We start from the raw sequence: 17,600 nt of genomic DNA, 5'->3' as shown, positions 1-17,600 counted from the left end.
ATCCTTTACCCATCCATCCATCCATCCATCCATCCTTTACCCATCCATCCATCCTTTACCCATCCATCTATCCATCCTTTACCCATCCATCCATCCTTTACCCATCCATCCATCCATCCTTTACCCATCCATCCATCCATCCATCCTTTACCCATCTATCCATCCTTTACCCATCCATCCATCCATCCTTTACCCACCCATCCATCCATCCTTTACCCATCCATCCATCCATCCTTTACCCATCCATCCATCCATCCATCCTTTACCCATCTATCCATCCATCCTTTACCCATCCATCCATCCTTTACCCACCCATCCATCCATCCATCTATCCTTTACCCATCTATCCATCCATCCATCCATCCTTTACCCACCCATCCATCCATCCTTTACCCACCCATCCATCCATCCTTTACCCATCCATCCATCCATCCTTTACCCACCCATCCATCCATCCATCCTTTACCCACCCATCCATCCATCCATCCTTTACCCATCCATCCATCCTTTACCCACCCATCCATCCTTTACCCATCCATCCATCCATCCATCTATCCTTTACCCATCTATCCATCCATCCATCCATCCTTTACCCACCCATCCATCCATCCTTTACCCACCCATCCATCCATCCTTTACCCATCCATCCCTCCATCTATCCTTTACCCACCCATCCATCCATCTGTCCTTTACCCACCCATCCATCCATCTATCCTTTACCCATTCATCCATCCATCCTTTACCCATCCATCCATCCATCCTTTACCCATCCATCCATCCATCTATCCTTTACCCATCCATCCATCCATCTATCCTTTACCCACCCATCCATCCATCTATCCTTTACCCATCCATCCATCCATCCTTTACCCATCCATCCATCCATCTGTCCTTTACCCATCCATCCATCCATCTATCCTTTACCCATCCATCCATCCATCCTTTACCCACCCATCCATCCATCTATCCTTTACCCATCCATCCATCCTTTACCCATCCATCCATCTATCCTTTACCCATCCATCCTTTACCCATCCATCCATCCATCCTTTACCCATCCATCCATCCATCTATCCTTTACCCATCCATCCATCCATCCATCCTTTATCCATCCATCCATCCTTTACCCATCTATCCATCCATTCTTTACCCATCCATCCATCCTTTACCCATCCATCCATCCATCCATCCTTTACCCATCCACCCATCCATCCTTTACCCATCCATCCATCCATTCTTTCCTCATCCATCCATCCATCCATTCTTTACTCATCCAACCATCCATTCTTCTTTCATTCCTTCTTTCCTTCCTCATTTCAGATCCTCTGTTTGTGATGTAAGAAATTATTAAGCATTTTTAACCTTTCTGGAGAATCTCTGCACGCTTCTGCTCAGAGTCTTAGCCATGCTGATTTAGCTTTAAGAGGAGGATGAACTGCTTTTCCTCTCCTTTCATCTGGATTCATCAAAGACACTAAAAGCCTGAGTGGACCTGAATCATGCTGTTTTACTGGAGAAGAGTCTCACGATCCTGTGAGGACAAGTGTTGCTGTTATTTCTTTTTTGTGGCTATTTATTTATAACGTAGGAGATTGTGGACTGTACCGTCTCCCTGCATGTGGAGGACGATAACCGCTACGCTACAGTCTACAACCTCGTGTGTTTATTAATAAACATCCACACATCCTTTCTTCCATAAACATCGTCTGCTTTAAGATAATTACCCATTTCTATTTTAATTGTAACTTGTATCCAATGAAGCCAGCATTTTATTTTCCATAACACTTCTCAACTGAGCGCCCCCTACTGGCCAGGTTTAGTTTTTGTCCATTAGTGTACATTTTATTGCCACTGTGACTAGAAGATTCTGGTACTGTGAGACATTTCTGATTATTCTCTCTCTCTCTCTCTCTCTCTCTCTCTCTCTCTCTCTCTCTCTCTCTGTCTCTCTCTCTCTCGCTCTTTCTTTCTTTCTTTCCTTCCCCATCCCTCTAACCTAGAACATGCACTTGTTGTTTCTTTATTCTTTATGGTTTTTGCCTTTATGTCCTTTCTATTCATTCATTCATCCACCCATCTATCATCTATCCTGCTTTCATTCTGTCTTTTGTCCAGTCCTCCTACATCCAGTCGTGATTTTTTTTTTATCCCTCCATCCCTCCATATGGTTGTCATTTGTTCTATCACTTTATCTGCAATAAGAATGTCTACAAATTATTGTGTTCTATATCCTTCCATCCATCCATCCATCCATCCATCCATCCATCCATCCCCCTATCGACTTTCTTTCTTTCTTTCTTTCTTTCTTTCTTTCTTCTTCTAATGAAACTTTTCCACATTTTGTGATCTCACGACTCGAGCGAGCAGCTTCCAGGTGATGTGTAGTTCACGAGTCTCCGTCATGGACGCAGGGGTCTATAGATAGACGTGTTTAATTAAAGTGTTAGCGTGATGGTGTGAGATTTATTGCCATTACCACCCACAGTATAACTGTAGGAGGAATGTTACACATAGATTTAATTCCTTTAAATGGGTCTATTTAGAACACACGCACACACACGGTTTCTTTAGATGAACTGAAATAAACCAAATCGTGGGCAGAAATGTATTAAACTGTGAATTCAAAATACTGCAGATTGTCACTTTATACCATTTAATATCCGTTAATGGAAGTAATTTCTTCATTTAATGCGTACGTTTAATTTAAAATAAGTATTCTGTATTCTCCTTCTTCTTCTTCTTCTTGTTGTTCTTCCTCTTCTTATTATTAGGGGGCCAAACAAAAATTTGCCTCTTTTCTTTTATCAGCAGCACAAAAAGCACAAGCGATCCAGCTGCACAATAAAACATCTGTGTGTATAAATATTAAACATCGCTGATCAGAAAGCTGCAGGCGGCGAGTCCAGAATCTTCTACACACAGCGGTGTGAGACAAAGCGAGAGTTTTCTGTCCCGTACACAGCCGATGCCAGGCACTGTGGAGAACCTGGCACTCGACTCAGTGAACACAGAGGACAGGAAGAGGCTAATATCCAAACACACACACAAATGCGCACACACACACACACACACACACACACACACACACACACACACACACACACACACACACACACACACACACACACACACACAGTCTGCCACTGATGGCACTGCTCCAGCATCCACATTCAGGGCAGCTCAGATCAGCTTCGTTAGCCAACAAAGACGCTAAATCACCACACAATTTTATATTTAATCAAACAAATGACATCATTAAAGATGAAAAAAGTAAATCATCACACACACACACACACACACACACACACACACACACACACACATTTACAGTAATACTGGTGCTGCTTTCATTGCGTCAAACCGTAGACGTCTGTCAGTACTATAAATGCCGGATTTAGTTTTTATCCTGTTCATTTTGCTGTTATTCTTTGCGTATCTTTTTGTTTGTTTCTCTTACTCCATCTCTCTCTCTCTCTCTCTCACACTCTCTCACTCTCTCACTCTCTCTCTCGCTCTCACCTCTCTCTCGCTCTCTCTCCCTCTCTCTCCCCCTCTCTCTCTCACTCTCTCTCTCTCCCTCTCTCTCCCCCTCTCTCTCTCCCTCTCTCGCTCTCTCTCCCTCTCTCTCTCTCAGCAGTGTGAACTGCTGACTCTGAGCTTTGACGCCCACTGTGTGTGTGTGTGTGTGTGTGTGTGTGTGTGTGTGTGTGTGTGCAGGAGGTTAGAGGGCGTGGTATTTAACTGCAGCTGTGAGATTCGGTGGATCCAGCTGTGGCAGCAGAGAGGAGAAGCAGGTCTCCACAACCAGCAGCTTTTCTGTAACACAGGCTTCAGTCAGATCCCTCTACAGCTGCTCAACATCTCCCACTGCGGTACTCCAAACCTTATTAGTAGTGGCAGTAGTAATTATTATCAGTAGTAGTAGCAGTAGTAATTATTATTATTATTATTAGTAGCAGTAGTAATTATTATTATTATTATTAGTAGTAGTAGTAGTAATTATTATTATTAGTAGTAGTAGTTATTATTATTATTATTAGTAGTAGTAGTAGTAGTTATTATTATTATTATTATTATTATTATTATTATTATTATTATTATTATTAGTTGTAGTAGTAGTAGTAATAGTAATTATTAGTAGTAGTAGTAGTAATTATTATTATTATTATTAGTAGTAGTAGTAATTATTATTATTATTATTATTAGTAGTAGTAGTAGTTATTATTATTATTATTATTATTATTAGTAGTAGTAGTAGTAGTAATAGTAATTATTATTATTAGTAGTAGTAATTATTATTATTATTAGTAGTAGTAGTAGTAGTAGTAATAGTAATTATTATTATTAGTAGTAGTAATTATTATTATTATTATTAGTAGTAGTAGTAGTAGTTATTATTATTATTATTATTATTAGTAGTAGTAGTAGTAATTATTATTATTATTATTAGTAGTAGTAGTAATTATTATTATTATTATTATTAGTAGTAGTAGTAGTAGTTATTATTATTATTATTATTATTAGTAGTAGTAGTAGTAGTAATAGTAATTATTATTATTAGTAGTAGTAATTATTATTATTATTATTAGTAGTAGTAGTAGTAGTTATTATTATTATTATTATTATTAGTAGTAGTAGTAGTAGTAGTAGTAGTAATAGTAATTATTATTATTAGTAGTAGTAATTATTATTATTATTAGTAGTAGTAGTAGTAGTAGTTATTATTATTATTATTATTATTATTATTATTATTATTATTATTATTAGTTGTAGTAGTAATAGTAGTACTTTATTCATTTAGTTGGAAGTTTATTTTCTTTCCTACCTAAAAAAAAAAATAAAAAAAAATAAGTGTATTTATTTTTTTATTGATTTTAATTAATTTTATTTTAAAGCCTAACACATGCTTCTGAGACATGTAACACCATGCTGCTCTGTATGAGAGAGACATGTAGCATGTCTCTCTCTGACTGTTCTCTCTGACTGTTCTCTCTGACTGTTCTGTCTGACGTCTCCCTCTGACGTCTCTCTCTGACTGTTCTGTCTGATGTCTCTGTCTGACTTTTCTCTGTGACGTCTCCCTCTGACGTCTCTCTCTGACTGTTCTGTCTGATGTCTCTGTCTGACTTTTCTCTCTGACGTCTCTCTCTGACGTCTCCCTCTGACGTGTCTCTCTGTCTGTGTTTGTGCAGATGTTCCAGAAATCAGCGTGACACACAGCAGCCTGACGGTGAATGAGGGAGATCGGGTTACCATCACGTGTAACGGGTCTGGAGTTCCGGTTCCTGATGTGGACTGGAAGGTTAACTCACTGCACTCCATCAGCACACAACAGGTAAACACTCCGAGTGTGTGTGTCTGTGTGTGTGTGTGTGTGTGTGTGTGTGTGTGTGTCACACGTAAGTGTGTGTTACACGTGATCATGTTTAACGTTATTCTTTTTCATTTCCAGGCCACTCAGTTTCCTCCTCACGTGCACTCTTTGACGTTAACCTTGTTTAACGTGAGTCGGGATGATAACCTGTCCCTGCTGCCCTGCACCACCGAGAACATCGTGGGCATGAGCAACACAACTGTCCACCTCTCCGTCCAGTGTAAGTCACCTTCTCCACTTCTGTCTGTCTTTCTTCTTTTTTCTATTTCTCTCTCTGGATTTTAAGTTCTTTTATAATCACCACATCTGTTCTTCCTCCGATTCCTCCAAACACTCTTTCTTATTTACAGTTCTAACCCTAACCCTCCACCTCCCATCCATCCTCTCCATCTCCAACCACTCTTTCTCCACCTATATCATCTCCATCTCCCTCTCCATCCTCTCCATCTCCAACCTCTCTTTCTCCACCTCTATCATCTCCATCTCCCTCTCCATCCTCTCCATCTCCAACCTCTCTTTCTCCACCTATATCATCTCCATCTCCCTCTCCATCTCCAACCTCTCTTTCTCCACCTATATCATCTCCATCTCCCTCTCCATCCTCTCCATCTCCAACCTCTCTTTCTCCACCTCTATCATCTCCATCTCCCTCTCCATCCTCTCCATCTCCAACCTCTCTTTCTCCACCTCTATCATCTCCATCTCCCTCTCCATCCTCTCCATCTTTATCTCCATCCTCTCAATCTCCATCTTCATTTCCATCCTCCCCATCTCAATCTCCACCTCCATCCTCTCCATCTTCATCTCCTCCATCTCCATCTTCATCTTCTCCATATTCATCCTCTCCATCTGCACCTCCATCCTCTCAATCTCCATCTTCATTTCCATCCTCCCCATCTCAATCATTTCAATCTACACCTCCATCCTCTCCATCTCCACCTCCATCCTCTCCATCTTCATCTCCTCCATCTCCATCTTCATCTTCTCCATATTCATCCTCTCCATCTGCACCTCCATCCTCTCAAGCTCCATCTTCATTTCCATCTCCTCCATCTCCATACTCTCCATCTCCACCTCCATCCTTTCCATCTTTATCTCCATCCTCTAAATCTCATCTCAATCTCCATCATCTCAATCTCCATCCTCTCCATCTCCACCTCCATCCTCAACATCTTCAACTTCTCCTTCTCCATCTTCATCTTCTCCATCTCCATCCTCTCCATCTCCACCTCCATCCTCTTAGTCTCCATCTCCATCTTAATCATCTCCTTTTCCATCCTCTCCATCTCAATCATCTCAATCTCCATCCTCTCCATCTCCACCTCCATCCTCTCCATCATCATCTTCTCCATCTCCACCTCCATCTCCATCCTCTCCACCTCCATCCTCTTAATCTCCATCTCCATCTTAATCTTCTCCATTTCCATCCTCTCCATCTCCATTATCTCCAATGCATATGTATGGGAGGGGGAGGAGTCAAGCTGTGAAAAATCGATGGTCCCAGTGTTGCTTTGTGAAGTGTTGAGGTTTTGCGACAGGAGTCTTTCCGAGTCAACATGAGGATGAACGAGAAGCTGCTCCGCTCACTGATGGACATCTCAGATGTTAGAGATGGATGTAGAAGTGTAAAACGTGTGTGTGGGTGGATGTGGACGGTCACGTGTGTTTTAGACGACGGTAATTACAGGCTGTGAGCGTCTGACACGTGACGAGAGGATGAGCGTTACAGTGATTACGTGTTTATGGAGAAGAGTCCTTCGTTGATGGACCAGCAGGGAAGGTCACATGTTCGCTCTGATGTGTTATTGTTTCTATAGTAACAGCTCGCTCACAGGAACTGTACAGTGGACTGTCCACGTGAACAGAATGTTCAAATAATCGTGTGGTAATGAAGTAAGGAGACGTTTGTTCAACAGTTATGGAAGGAGTCTCCAGTGTCAGAGGTAAAGCTTTTAACTTTAAGCTTTTTGAGTTTACGCTTTTTGTTGCTTAGCAACATGGCAAGCTGCGTTTTTTTTTCTTTTGTCTGATTAAAAAGAAAGACTGGTGAGGGAACGACATGGCGCTATACATCTGCTACACGGTGACAACAACTAACATTAAATGTAGCAGTAAACGGATAAAAAGTACGACGTGTCACCTGAATAACTCGGCAACTTGCCGTGGTACAAGAGGAATAAAACACTTCGCCGTGACTCCGCTTCATCACACCTTTTAGTGTTTGTTAACCGTTAACGCTATTTTAAACCCTCCGTCTCCCCGTCTCGTCTGCAGTCCCTCCCACCATCGTGCGATTCGAGAACCCGGAGAAATGGCACGACACGTGCATGATGTTCATCGTCCGAGGCCAGCCGCTGCCCGCGGTGCGCTTCTTCTACAGAGACGTGGAGCTGCCGCAGACCGACTACGTCCGCATGGAGGCCGAGGTTTATCGGGACTCGCTCGAGGGCTGCCTCATCTTCAAAAACCCTACCCACCACAACAACGGCAACTACACACTGGAGGCCCGCAACGTCCTGGGCGTGGCCACCAAAATGGTCGACGCCCACTTCATGGGAGCGCCGTTTGACGGTAAAAATTTCTCTTCTTTGAATAATTTTTTTTGTCATCATGTTTGTCTGAAAGCAAAACAGGTAACATTAACATCAGAACAAAAAGATATATACGTATAATATTGACTAGTACGTAGTCATTAATATCGGTAGTAATCATTCATTTTCATAATAATTGGTGAGTGAATATTTCGATCTGGGAAAGCTGAACATGTGGAGAACTTCCAGTTACAGCTTTACCTCTGACGCTGGAGACTCCTTCCATACGTGTCTCCTTACAGGAACACATTTCTTAAGTTGTTTATGATCAGTGAGGCGTCTGCCGTACGAGTCGCCGTGAACGGGCCGTTGCTATAGAAACGATAACGTATTAGAACGAGCGCGTTTATATAAACCTGCGCAGCTGTCAGAGCCGCTGTTAGAGAGAATTAATCGACACCTTCTGACCCAATCAGGAGCCAGAATTTAACAGGCCTCGTAGTTCAGACGTTAAACACATCCCGGCTGATGATCTTCATCTTCATCATCATCATCATCAGTATGTGATTCAGTAGTGAATAGGGATGTGAGATAAACACTGTAAGTGTAAAAAGGGTTAATGAGGTTAATGATGGAAGGAGTTCTCATGGGGATTTTATTTGTTGTGTGTGTGTGAGAGAGAGAGAGAGAGAGAGAGAGAGAGAGAGAGAGAGAGGATGATGTATCATTGTTAATATGATGTACTGATACTGATGTACTGCTCTTTTTCTCTTTATTCCCAGGAGACTATGTAGAATTCGGTGAGTACACTTCTGCTGACAGCGTCCCACTTTCATCTACATTACAGACAGACAGACAGACAGTCGGATAAACAGAGAGAAAGACAGACAGATGGGTAGACAGAGAGTTGGACACACAGACAGGTGGATAGGCAGATAGTTGAATGCACAGACAGAAAGACAGACAGACAGTTGGATACACAGACAGACAGATGGATGGATAGATGGATGGACAGACTGACAGACTGATGGATTGATGCTTTGTTGATGCCATGAGTAAAATTCCATCGTTTCATATACAGACACATACAAGTACATAATACACCGTGTAGACTCATGATGATGATGATGATGATGATGTGTGTGTGTGTGTGTGTTGTGTTCACAGTTCACCCCACAGCTCACTCTCCTGTGAGTCCGAGTCTGACTCCCACCATCACTGTCACGCACCGGCCTGAAGAGGACACGTTCGGGGTGAGCGCGCGCCCGTTACCTACCGTTTATTCTCAATTACTCGTCTGAGTTCTGAATAAACTCCTAAATATTCTATTATTTACGTGTTTGGATTGAGATCTGAGTTTTGCGCTCGGGTTTCATTCACTTCTTTAACTGAACGATCTCCAGCTCCAAATGTCTGACACGTCCCTTCGCTAACCGCAATGTGACGCGACTGAGAATCGACAAAAATCTTCAAGTTCACACCGTTACGACAAGCGGCGTCCTCAGGATGTCCTCCAGACGCCCCGAAAGCACGTTACTGCCGAATTCTGGATCGTGATTGGTCCGAAAGTGTTCGGTAGCGCGGCCGCAAATCACAGCCTTATAAAATTTTATGTTCTTCACATAAACGCAAATGATCCAATAACGGTGATTGGTGAGAGGGGGCGGAGCTGGCATGTGGGAATTGTAGCCTATAGTACTAAATCTGGAAAGGAAAGAAAAAATAGTACGGAGAAGCATTGTGTCCTTTTTGTCTTCGCAGGCAGGTACAGGGATAAACCCGGAGACGGAGTTAAACTCGAGCTACTTTAATCCTCTTTATAGTTTCCTTTCATTTTCCTCTCCTTCGTCCTTTTGTAGCCTGCGTGTTTTACGGCTTCTTAAAAATGTCGTTTAGCTCATGGCTGCGTTGTAATTGGCTGGATAGAGATTAGGGGGTGTTTTTAATAGCGCCGCGTTCGGGGAGCCGAGCCTCTGAGCGTTTGAAGGTCTTAATTATAGAGAGCGTTTTTTTTTTTTTTTTCCCCCTCCTTCGTACGGCTTTATTGCAGGTTTTTTATTTCTTTATTTTTGTCTGCTTTTACCTGACTTGGGGATTTTCGACACGTTACTGCGCGCCGTCAGGGCCGCGTTTAGACAAACGCCCAGCCGATCCGTTTGCCTACGTGCTCCAGTAAGGACGTGTGGAAATAAGGATCCTCTTACGATACAAATGTCCGTGATTACCGGATCGGCGTCGATACGAAACGCACAGAAGGCTAAATAAATAATTAAATAAATGAACGGACGAATGGATGAATGGGAGTTTAAAAAAAAAAAGAGAGAAGACCTGGATGGCTGTGCGGAATGTCTCGACCAATCCGGCGGTGTTTCTTTTGAGGGAGAGAAATATTTATTCTATGGGATTTTACGTTTGCAGCTGCAATCTGAATATTCCAGACGTCTTATTAAAGTGTGTTTATGGGAAAGAAATATTCGAGTAATAAAAGTTTCACGCCACTTTGCCGCTCGATCGAGCGTGGAGGAAAAGTTCGTTAAATCTTGTTTGTCCACGGATTGGAGCATGAAAACGTCTTTATAGAAATGGTCTGGAAGTCAGGCTAATCCTCTCACACTCTCACTGTGTGTGTGTGTGTGTGTGTGTGTGTGTGTGTGTTTAGTCCTTTATGCAGAAATCCTGTCACTGTTAGCCTTATCATTCTGAGTGTGTATGCTTATTCCAGTCTTTCTGTGAGATGATGAAGCACTCTCTGCATTGCGTTTTATTTTATTTTATTTTTTTGTTTTTTACTCTCCATTTATTTTTCGATTTGTTTTTACACAGGATTATTCCGCGACTCGGCGCCATTCTGGACACGGATTAAGCCATGGTCTTGGAACAAATTGCACTGTCGAAGGGAATTCTTGATTAAAAAACGCTCTCCGTTCCTTCATTTCAGGACGGATCTCGGGACGGATACGGGACCTCGGGTTGTCTCGTTTTAGCCTAAAAGGTCAAAAAGTGGCCTTAAAGTCCGTCATGTGAACTTCTATGTGTCATGCGTAATGAAGGGCATCATTGAGGTTTGTGAATGTGCTTAGACAAATTAAAAACAAGACTTGTGTTGTTAAGTGCTCAGTCCTTCACCTGGTTTTCCAGGTTCCTCGGTTCCTGGTTCTCATGCTCCGTATTTCTATAGTTCTGTACGGTTCCTGGGTTCCTGGTTCTCATGCTCTGTATTTCTATAGTTCTGTACGGTTCCTGGTTCTCATGCTCCGTATTTCTATAGTCCTGTACGGTTCCTGGTTCTCATGTTCTGTATTTCTATAGTTCTGTACGGTTCCTGGGTTCCTGGTTCTCATGCTCTGTATTTCTATAGTTCTGTACGGTTCCTGGTTCTCATGCTCTGTATTTCTATAGTCCTGTACGGTTCCTGGTTCTCATGCTCCGTATTTCTATAGTTCTGTACGGTTCCTGGGTTCCTGGTTCTCATGCTCTGTATTTCTATAGTTCTGTACGGTTCCTGGTTCTCATGCTCCGTATTTCTATAGTCCTGTACGGTTCCTGGTTCTCATGCTCCGTATTTCTATAGTTCTGTACGGTTCCTGGTTCTCATGTTCCGTATTTCTATAGTTCTGTACGGTTCCTGGTTCTCATGCTCTGTATTTCTATAGTTCTGTACGGTTCCTGGTTCTCATGCTCTGTATTTCTATAGTTCTGTACGGTTCCTGGTTCTCATGCTCCGTATTTCTATAGTTCTGTACGGTTCCTGGTTCTCATGCTCCGTATTTCTATAGTCCTGTACGGTTCCTGGTTCTCATGTTCTGTATTTCTATAGTTCTGTACGGTTCCTGGTTCTCATGCTCCGTATTTCTATAGTCCTGTACGGTTCCTGGTTCTCATGCTCCGTATTTCTATAGTTCTATACGGTTCCTGGTTCTCATGTTCTGTATTTCTATAGTTCTGTACGGTTCCTGGTTCTCATGCTCCGTATTTCTATAGTTCTGTACGGTTCCTGGTTCTCATGCTCCGTATTTCTATAGTTCTGTACGGTTCCTGGGTTCCTGGTTCTCATGCTCTGTATTTCTATAGTTCTGTACGGTTCCTGGTTCTCATGCTCTGTATTTCTATAGTTCTGTACGGTTCCTGGGTTCCTGGTTCTCATGCTCTGTATTTCTATAGTTCTGTACGGTTCCTGGGTTCCTGGTTCTCATGCTCTGTATTTCTATAGTTCTGTACGGTTCCTGGGTCCCTGGTTCTCATGGCTCTGTATTTCTGTAGTTCTGTACGGTTCCTCGGTTCACTGTTTCATAATTCCCTCCTCGATTCATAGTTATATAGTTTCCCATTTCCCCTAATTTCCTGGTTCCATTCCTCCATTATTCGGTTCCTCTGATCCACAGTTTGTTGGTCCGCTCGCAATTCCTTGTTTTCTCAAATCCCTAGTTTTCTATTTACCTTGTCCTTGACGTCCATACTTAAGTTGGTTCCCAGTTCTATACTTCCCTCCGAGTTAGTTTTCTGTTCCTCTACTTCTCTCGTTCCTTTGTTCCTTCTTCTTTCTTTTCCCAAATGCGTAGTTCTCTGGTTCCTCAGATCTTTAGATATGTTTTGCATGTCTGTTTTCCTAAACCCACAAATCAGCAACAGGCTTTTAAAAGAGTCAATAACAGGCAGACATTGAAGATTTCTGGACTTTGATCGGGGCAATTGTGCGAATGTGCTTGATATTGTGCACTATTTTAGCTCCGCCCACATGTCCCTGCTTGGCTCTCGTGGAAGCGGAACCAAATTCAGCATGGGTACTTCAGTGCTGCTGGGCTTTTACACGGCAGTGGTACTAATGACGGCATGGACGTTTATGGATAATTTAACAAGCCAAGCCAGTGGAAAAGTGCTACCCTGGTCCCAAGGTTTCTTGATTCATTTGCTTCCTAGTTCCATAGCTTCGGATCCCTTGGTTAGCTAGTTTCATGGCTTTCATGTGTTCCTGTTTCTCTTTAGTTTTGGGTTTTCTTAAATCCTGAGTTTTTAGTTATATTGGTCCCTAATCTCATGGTTTCACAAAATCCCTGGTTTCTGGTTCTTCCTGGATCTCTAGTTCCTTGAATTCCTTATTCCCTCGTTTCCCGTTTCCTTCATTCCTGGTTCATAGTTCTTTGCATGCATAGTTCTCTGGTTCCCCAGATCCATATACTTTCTCACCGTTTTGTTCTGGTGTTGGACCTGTGGCTTTGTGTTTTGAACAAGAACATGGCCTTGCTGGTGATGATCTCATCTGCTATCACAAGTTAAGACTTATTTGATTAGGAGGTTTGCCACTATTGGACTCTTGGGCAGGAACCTTAGCTGTAGATCTCAGAGCGGGTTCTGACTCACTTGTAAGCTTGTTTGGATAAAAGCTTCTGAAAAAAACGAATAAGTTTAAATGTGATCCAGCCGCCCCCGACTCGTGTTGGAGGAATCGAAAACGTTCCGCATCAGTCATGTAAAGCAAAGGTTTGTCAAGTTCTGCAGTGCTCGTGTGGGAGTTTATACGTTTATACGAGTTTATCTGCACTTCATCTCTTAAGTGCAGATTAGCAAGATGATTTGTTTCTCCGTGAAATCTGTGTCATTTTTCACGTGTTCTCCGTGAGGAAAGGAAAAAGCATTAATGTGTGTGTTTGTGTTTCTAGGTGTCTATCGCAGTGGGCTTGGCTGGCTTCGCCTGCGTCCTCCTCCTCGTCATGTTTGTCCTCATTAACAAATACGGCAGGCGCTCCAAGTTCGGCATGAAAGGTAAGAAGTGTGTAAACAGCCTCAGCATGAGGCTCAGCATGATGGAGAGAAAAAAATAACAATATGCGTTACTGTTTTGCGTATTCATTCAGGTCGGTGGGAGGATATTTTACATTTGACGATGGAAGTTTAGGTTTTTGTTCTACTTAAACGTTGGAGCTGTTTGATTGAGATTTGAAGATCGGGGTGATGGTTATCATCCATAGTCATTTTCCCAGTTCCTTGGTTAACTAGGCCCCTGGCTCTCTGGTTCCTTGGGTCCCTCGGTTTATTAAGTCCCCCATTACCAACTTCCTTGGTTACCTAGGTCGATGGTTCCTAATTTCTCTCTGGTTCCTTCGTTAGTGTCGTTCTTTTAGTATCTGAATTCTTGATTATTTCATTACCTATATCTCTGGTTCCATGGTTCCTTGGCGTTCATGGTAATATAGGTGTTTGATTTCTTATTTCCATTATTGCCTATATCCCTGGCCCGCTTCAGGCTTCTTAATTTTGTGGGTTCTATAGGTCTCTAGTTCCATACTTCCTTCATTACCCAGTTCCTGCGCTCTCTGGGTGTTCGGTTTTGTTGGTTCCATCGGTATCTGGTTTCCCAGTTCCTTGGTTATCTCGGTCACTTGCATTGGGTTCCTTGTTTTTTTTTCTATTCCTCGGGTCTCTAGATTCTTTGTTCATTGGTTATGTAGGTCTCTGGCTGTCTGGTTCCATGTTTCCTTGCTTCCACTGGTCCTCATCTGGGTGACACCGGATAGTGCGATTATAAATAAATACACCCCTTCTATAAATGTGCTAAGACTGCATGCTCAAATAGTGCAGGCGTGTAACCAGGAAGTTCATTACAGTTTCTACTGGAAGTCTGTTTCTACGAGTGTAGAACCGTTTGTGGTGATATAACAGTTATAACAGCATAACAGTTCATATGAACTGAGGTCTATCTTTATGGTGTTTAAGTGGAACTGTCCTCAGTAATCTCAATGATCTTTAGTCTGCACCATGTGGGACATCCTCAGCAGCAGCATGTGACTTCTAATAGATGAGAACTCCATCCAGAAGCAGGACATCAGGATGGATCAGGCAGATCCGGAGAGCAGAAGGGGTCAGGATCACCGGCATCTCAGGAGTATCATGTGTAGCTCGACAGAGAGAGAGAGAGACAGAGAGGGAAAGAGAGGGAGAGATTATTAGGTATGGTTATTGTCCTGTAATGGTTAAGGACAGTCTACTGTGTGTGAGTGATATCAGGGACTCCGGCAAGACTAGCTATGACATCATAACTAAAATGGAGAACCAGAAGGTAACACAGACATGAGGCTTTAACTGGCGAGGAAATGATTTGGCCGTGATTTCAGTTTTAAATCTGTCTGTCACTTTCATTCTTTTTTGACGGCTTTGCCAGATTTTTGCTGCCATCACATTTCCATCTCCTTCTTAATATAGTCTGCTCCTACATCGCATGTAGTCATTTGGCAGATGCTTTTATCCAGAGAGGCGGAATCCAGTCCAAGCTTAGCTGAGCAGATGAAAGCTAAGGGCTTGGATCAGGAGCCTGCCAGTGGCTTCCTGGCAATCGTGGGATTTGAACTTGTAACCTTCTGATCGCAGAACCTCAACTGCTAAGCTGTCTCTGCCAAGCTGTGTGTGTGTGTGTGTGTGTGTGTGTGTGTGAACTGGATCCGGGTTTCAAACACAACAGATGAGACCTACTAAAGTGAATATTACACATGAGGTCTGTCAGAATTCATTTCACTGCTCACATGCAGTTCAAAGCCAAAACTCTACACATGTACTTGTTCACGGTCTGTTTTGTCCGAGCGACTCTTGCCTCACTTGCTGTAGGTAGACACAACGCTCACTACATAACGATTGATTGATCATTCATTTAATAACTAGTTATAAACAAAGCGTTCATCTTCTGCGTCATAAAAGTTTCCAACAGAATGAAATCCTCTTGAGTACACAGCGCACTGTGTACGACTTACAGCGCCCGAGCGTTCCACTGTGTCGTGAGCATGGGTGGTGTATAGTGACATATACCCGTATAGAAAGAAAAGAACAACAGTAGACTCTATAGATAGAAAGACGATTGCGTTATATATACTGTGAGAAAAGAATCGCGTCCTCGCTCTCCTGCAAAAGTTGATCCTTTTTTTGTACTGGGGTTTCGGTGAGTACAGGTACAGTTTGCATACCTTATATGGTCATGTGACTCACTAACAGCCACACCCCCTACAACAAGCCGTTTGGATTAAAATGGGGTCTGTGTGTGTAGTATGCATGGATTTTTTTTTTTTAAAGACACGCCCATATTTCTGCGAGTGTGATCAGTCATACTGATCCCATAAGTAAACTAATCCCGTCCGAATAGAGCGTACGGAGAAATACGGTGGGATATTTCCGGATGTGTCCGTGCGGTCGTAAACATTCCGAAGAAATGTGACTGAAATCCGTGATAATAGTTACATTAGAGATTACAAATCGTATGGAGAAGTAATCCTGTCTGATCTTTTTGTCTCTGAGGTGTTTGATTTGACGTGTTTTTTTGTTTGTTTTTTTTTTAGTATTTTGTGTATGAAGCTGAATATAAATGAGTGTAGCTCATTCTAACAGAGTGCGAGTGGGCATGATTGTTTTTCACTCTTGGCGTTTTGCCATCTCTATTCACTTCACCTCATTTTCTCCATTGCTGCAGGGAAATGCTGTGTGTGTGTGTGTGTGTGTGTGTGTGTGTGTGTGTGTGTGTGTGTGTGTGTGTGGTTGTTTTATTTGTTTCAGTTCCTCTGGCTGAACAACCTCTCCACTTGTTCTTTCTCCCCGATTTCTCACCCCTCCTCCCTGCTTCCACGTTCCTGTTCACTGTTTTATAAGCGATGAGATGTTGGGGTTTTTTCTTCAGCGTTAATTAAAAGCAGATTAAGCTGGTAACACCGGTGGATACAGAAATTAAAGGAGCGGAAACGGGAAGAGAAAGGAGTGGAGGGGGAGGGGGGGAGGGGGTGGGGCGGAGCGGACGAGCGTGCCAGCGCGTTACGGCTGGATGGAGCGTCAGCTGTTTACATTCACACTCTCCGTGTCGTCTGGTTCCGCTGTTCTGCATTCAGCACCATGCAGCACTCTGCCAGGCAATAAAACACAGAGAGGGGGGGACGGGGGGGGGGGACGGGGGAGGGGTGAAATAGGAGCGAGAGAGACAGAATGGAATAGGGAAAAGAGACTCACAGATAGGATTATATAGGAGGGAGGGGGAGAGAGAGAGAGAGAGAGAGACAGATTGACAGGATGAGAGGGAGAGAGAGAAAGAAAGAGAGGGGGAGAGAGAGAGAGAAGGAGAGGATGAAATGGGCAAAGAGAAGAGGGGAGAGAGAATGAAGTAGGAGAGAGAGACAGAATGGAACAGGGAAGATGAGAGACATTGAATAAAATAGAGAGAGATAGTCAGGGTGACGGGTGAGAGAGAGAACAAGGACAATAGATAGATAGATAGATAGATAGGTAGATAGATAGATATTGAGAGACAGACAGACAGGATGAAAGAGGCAGAGAGAAAGAGACAGACAGATAGGATAGAGTAGGGAAAGAGACAGACAGACAGACAGATAGGATAGAGTAGGGAAAGAGAGACAGACGGATAGGATAGAGTAGGGAAAGAGAGAGAGACAGACAGATAGGATAGAGTAGGGAAAGAGAGAGAGACAGACAGATAGGATAGAGTAGGGAAAGAGAGAGAGAGAGACAGATAGGATAGAGTAGGGAAAGAGAGACAGACAGACAGATAGGATAGAGTAGGGAAAGAGGGAGAGACAGATAGGATAGAGTAGGGAAAGAGAGACAGACAGACAGATAGGATAGAGTAGGGAAAGAGGGAGAGACAGATAGGATAGAGTAGGGAAAGAGAGACAGACAGACAGATAGGATAGAGTAGGGAAAGAGAGAGAGAC

General features: G+C 42.9%; 1 protein-coding gene across 1 annotated transcript in view; it reads left to right on the top strand.

Moving 5' to 3' along the window:
- Window positions 1-17,600, top strand: part of ntrk3a (neurotrophic tyrosine kinase, receptor, type 3a) — a 179,347-nt gene that overhangs the window by 101,977 nt on the left and 59,770 nt on the right. Inside the window, exons 5-11 of the mRNA XM_017475136.3 lie at window positions 3,718-3,872; window positions 5,193-5,335; window positions 5,453-5,594; window positions 7,649-7,945; window positions 8,688-8,705; window positions 9,073-9,158; window positions 13,563-13,665. Coding sequence (XP_017330625.1) covers window positions 3,718-3,872; window positions 5,193-5,335; window positions 5,453-5,594; window positions 7,649-7,945; window positions 8,688-8,705; window positions 9,073-9,158; window positions 13,563-13,665 — 944 coding nt within the window. The remainder of the gene's footprint in view (window positions 1-3,717; window positions 3,873-5,192; window positions 5,336-5,452; window positions 5,595-7,648; window positions 7,946-8,687; window positions 8,706-9,072; window positions 9,159-13,562; window positions 13,666-17,600) is intronic.

This window comes from Ictalurus punctatus, chromosome 8 (assembly GCF_001660625.3).
Source record: "Ictalurus punctatus breed USDA103 chromosome 8, Coco_2.0, whole genome shotgun sequence".
NCBI lineage: Eukaryota > Metazoa > Chordata > Actinopteri > Siluriformes > Ictaluridae > Ictalurus > Ictalurus punctatus.
The sequence above is the reverse complement of the archived record's forward strand: the minus strand, read 5'-3'. Positions and strand labels throughout refer to the sequence as shown.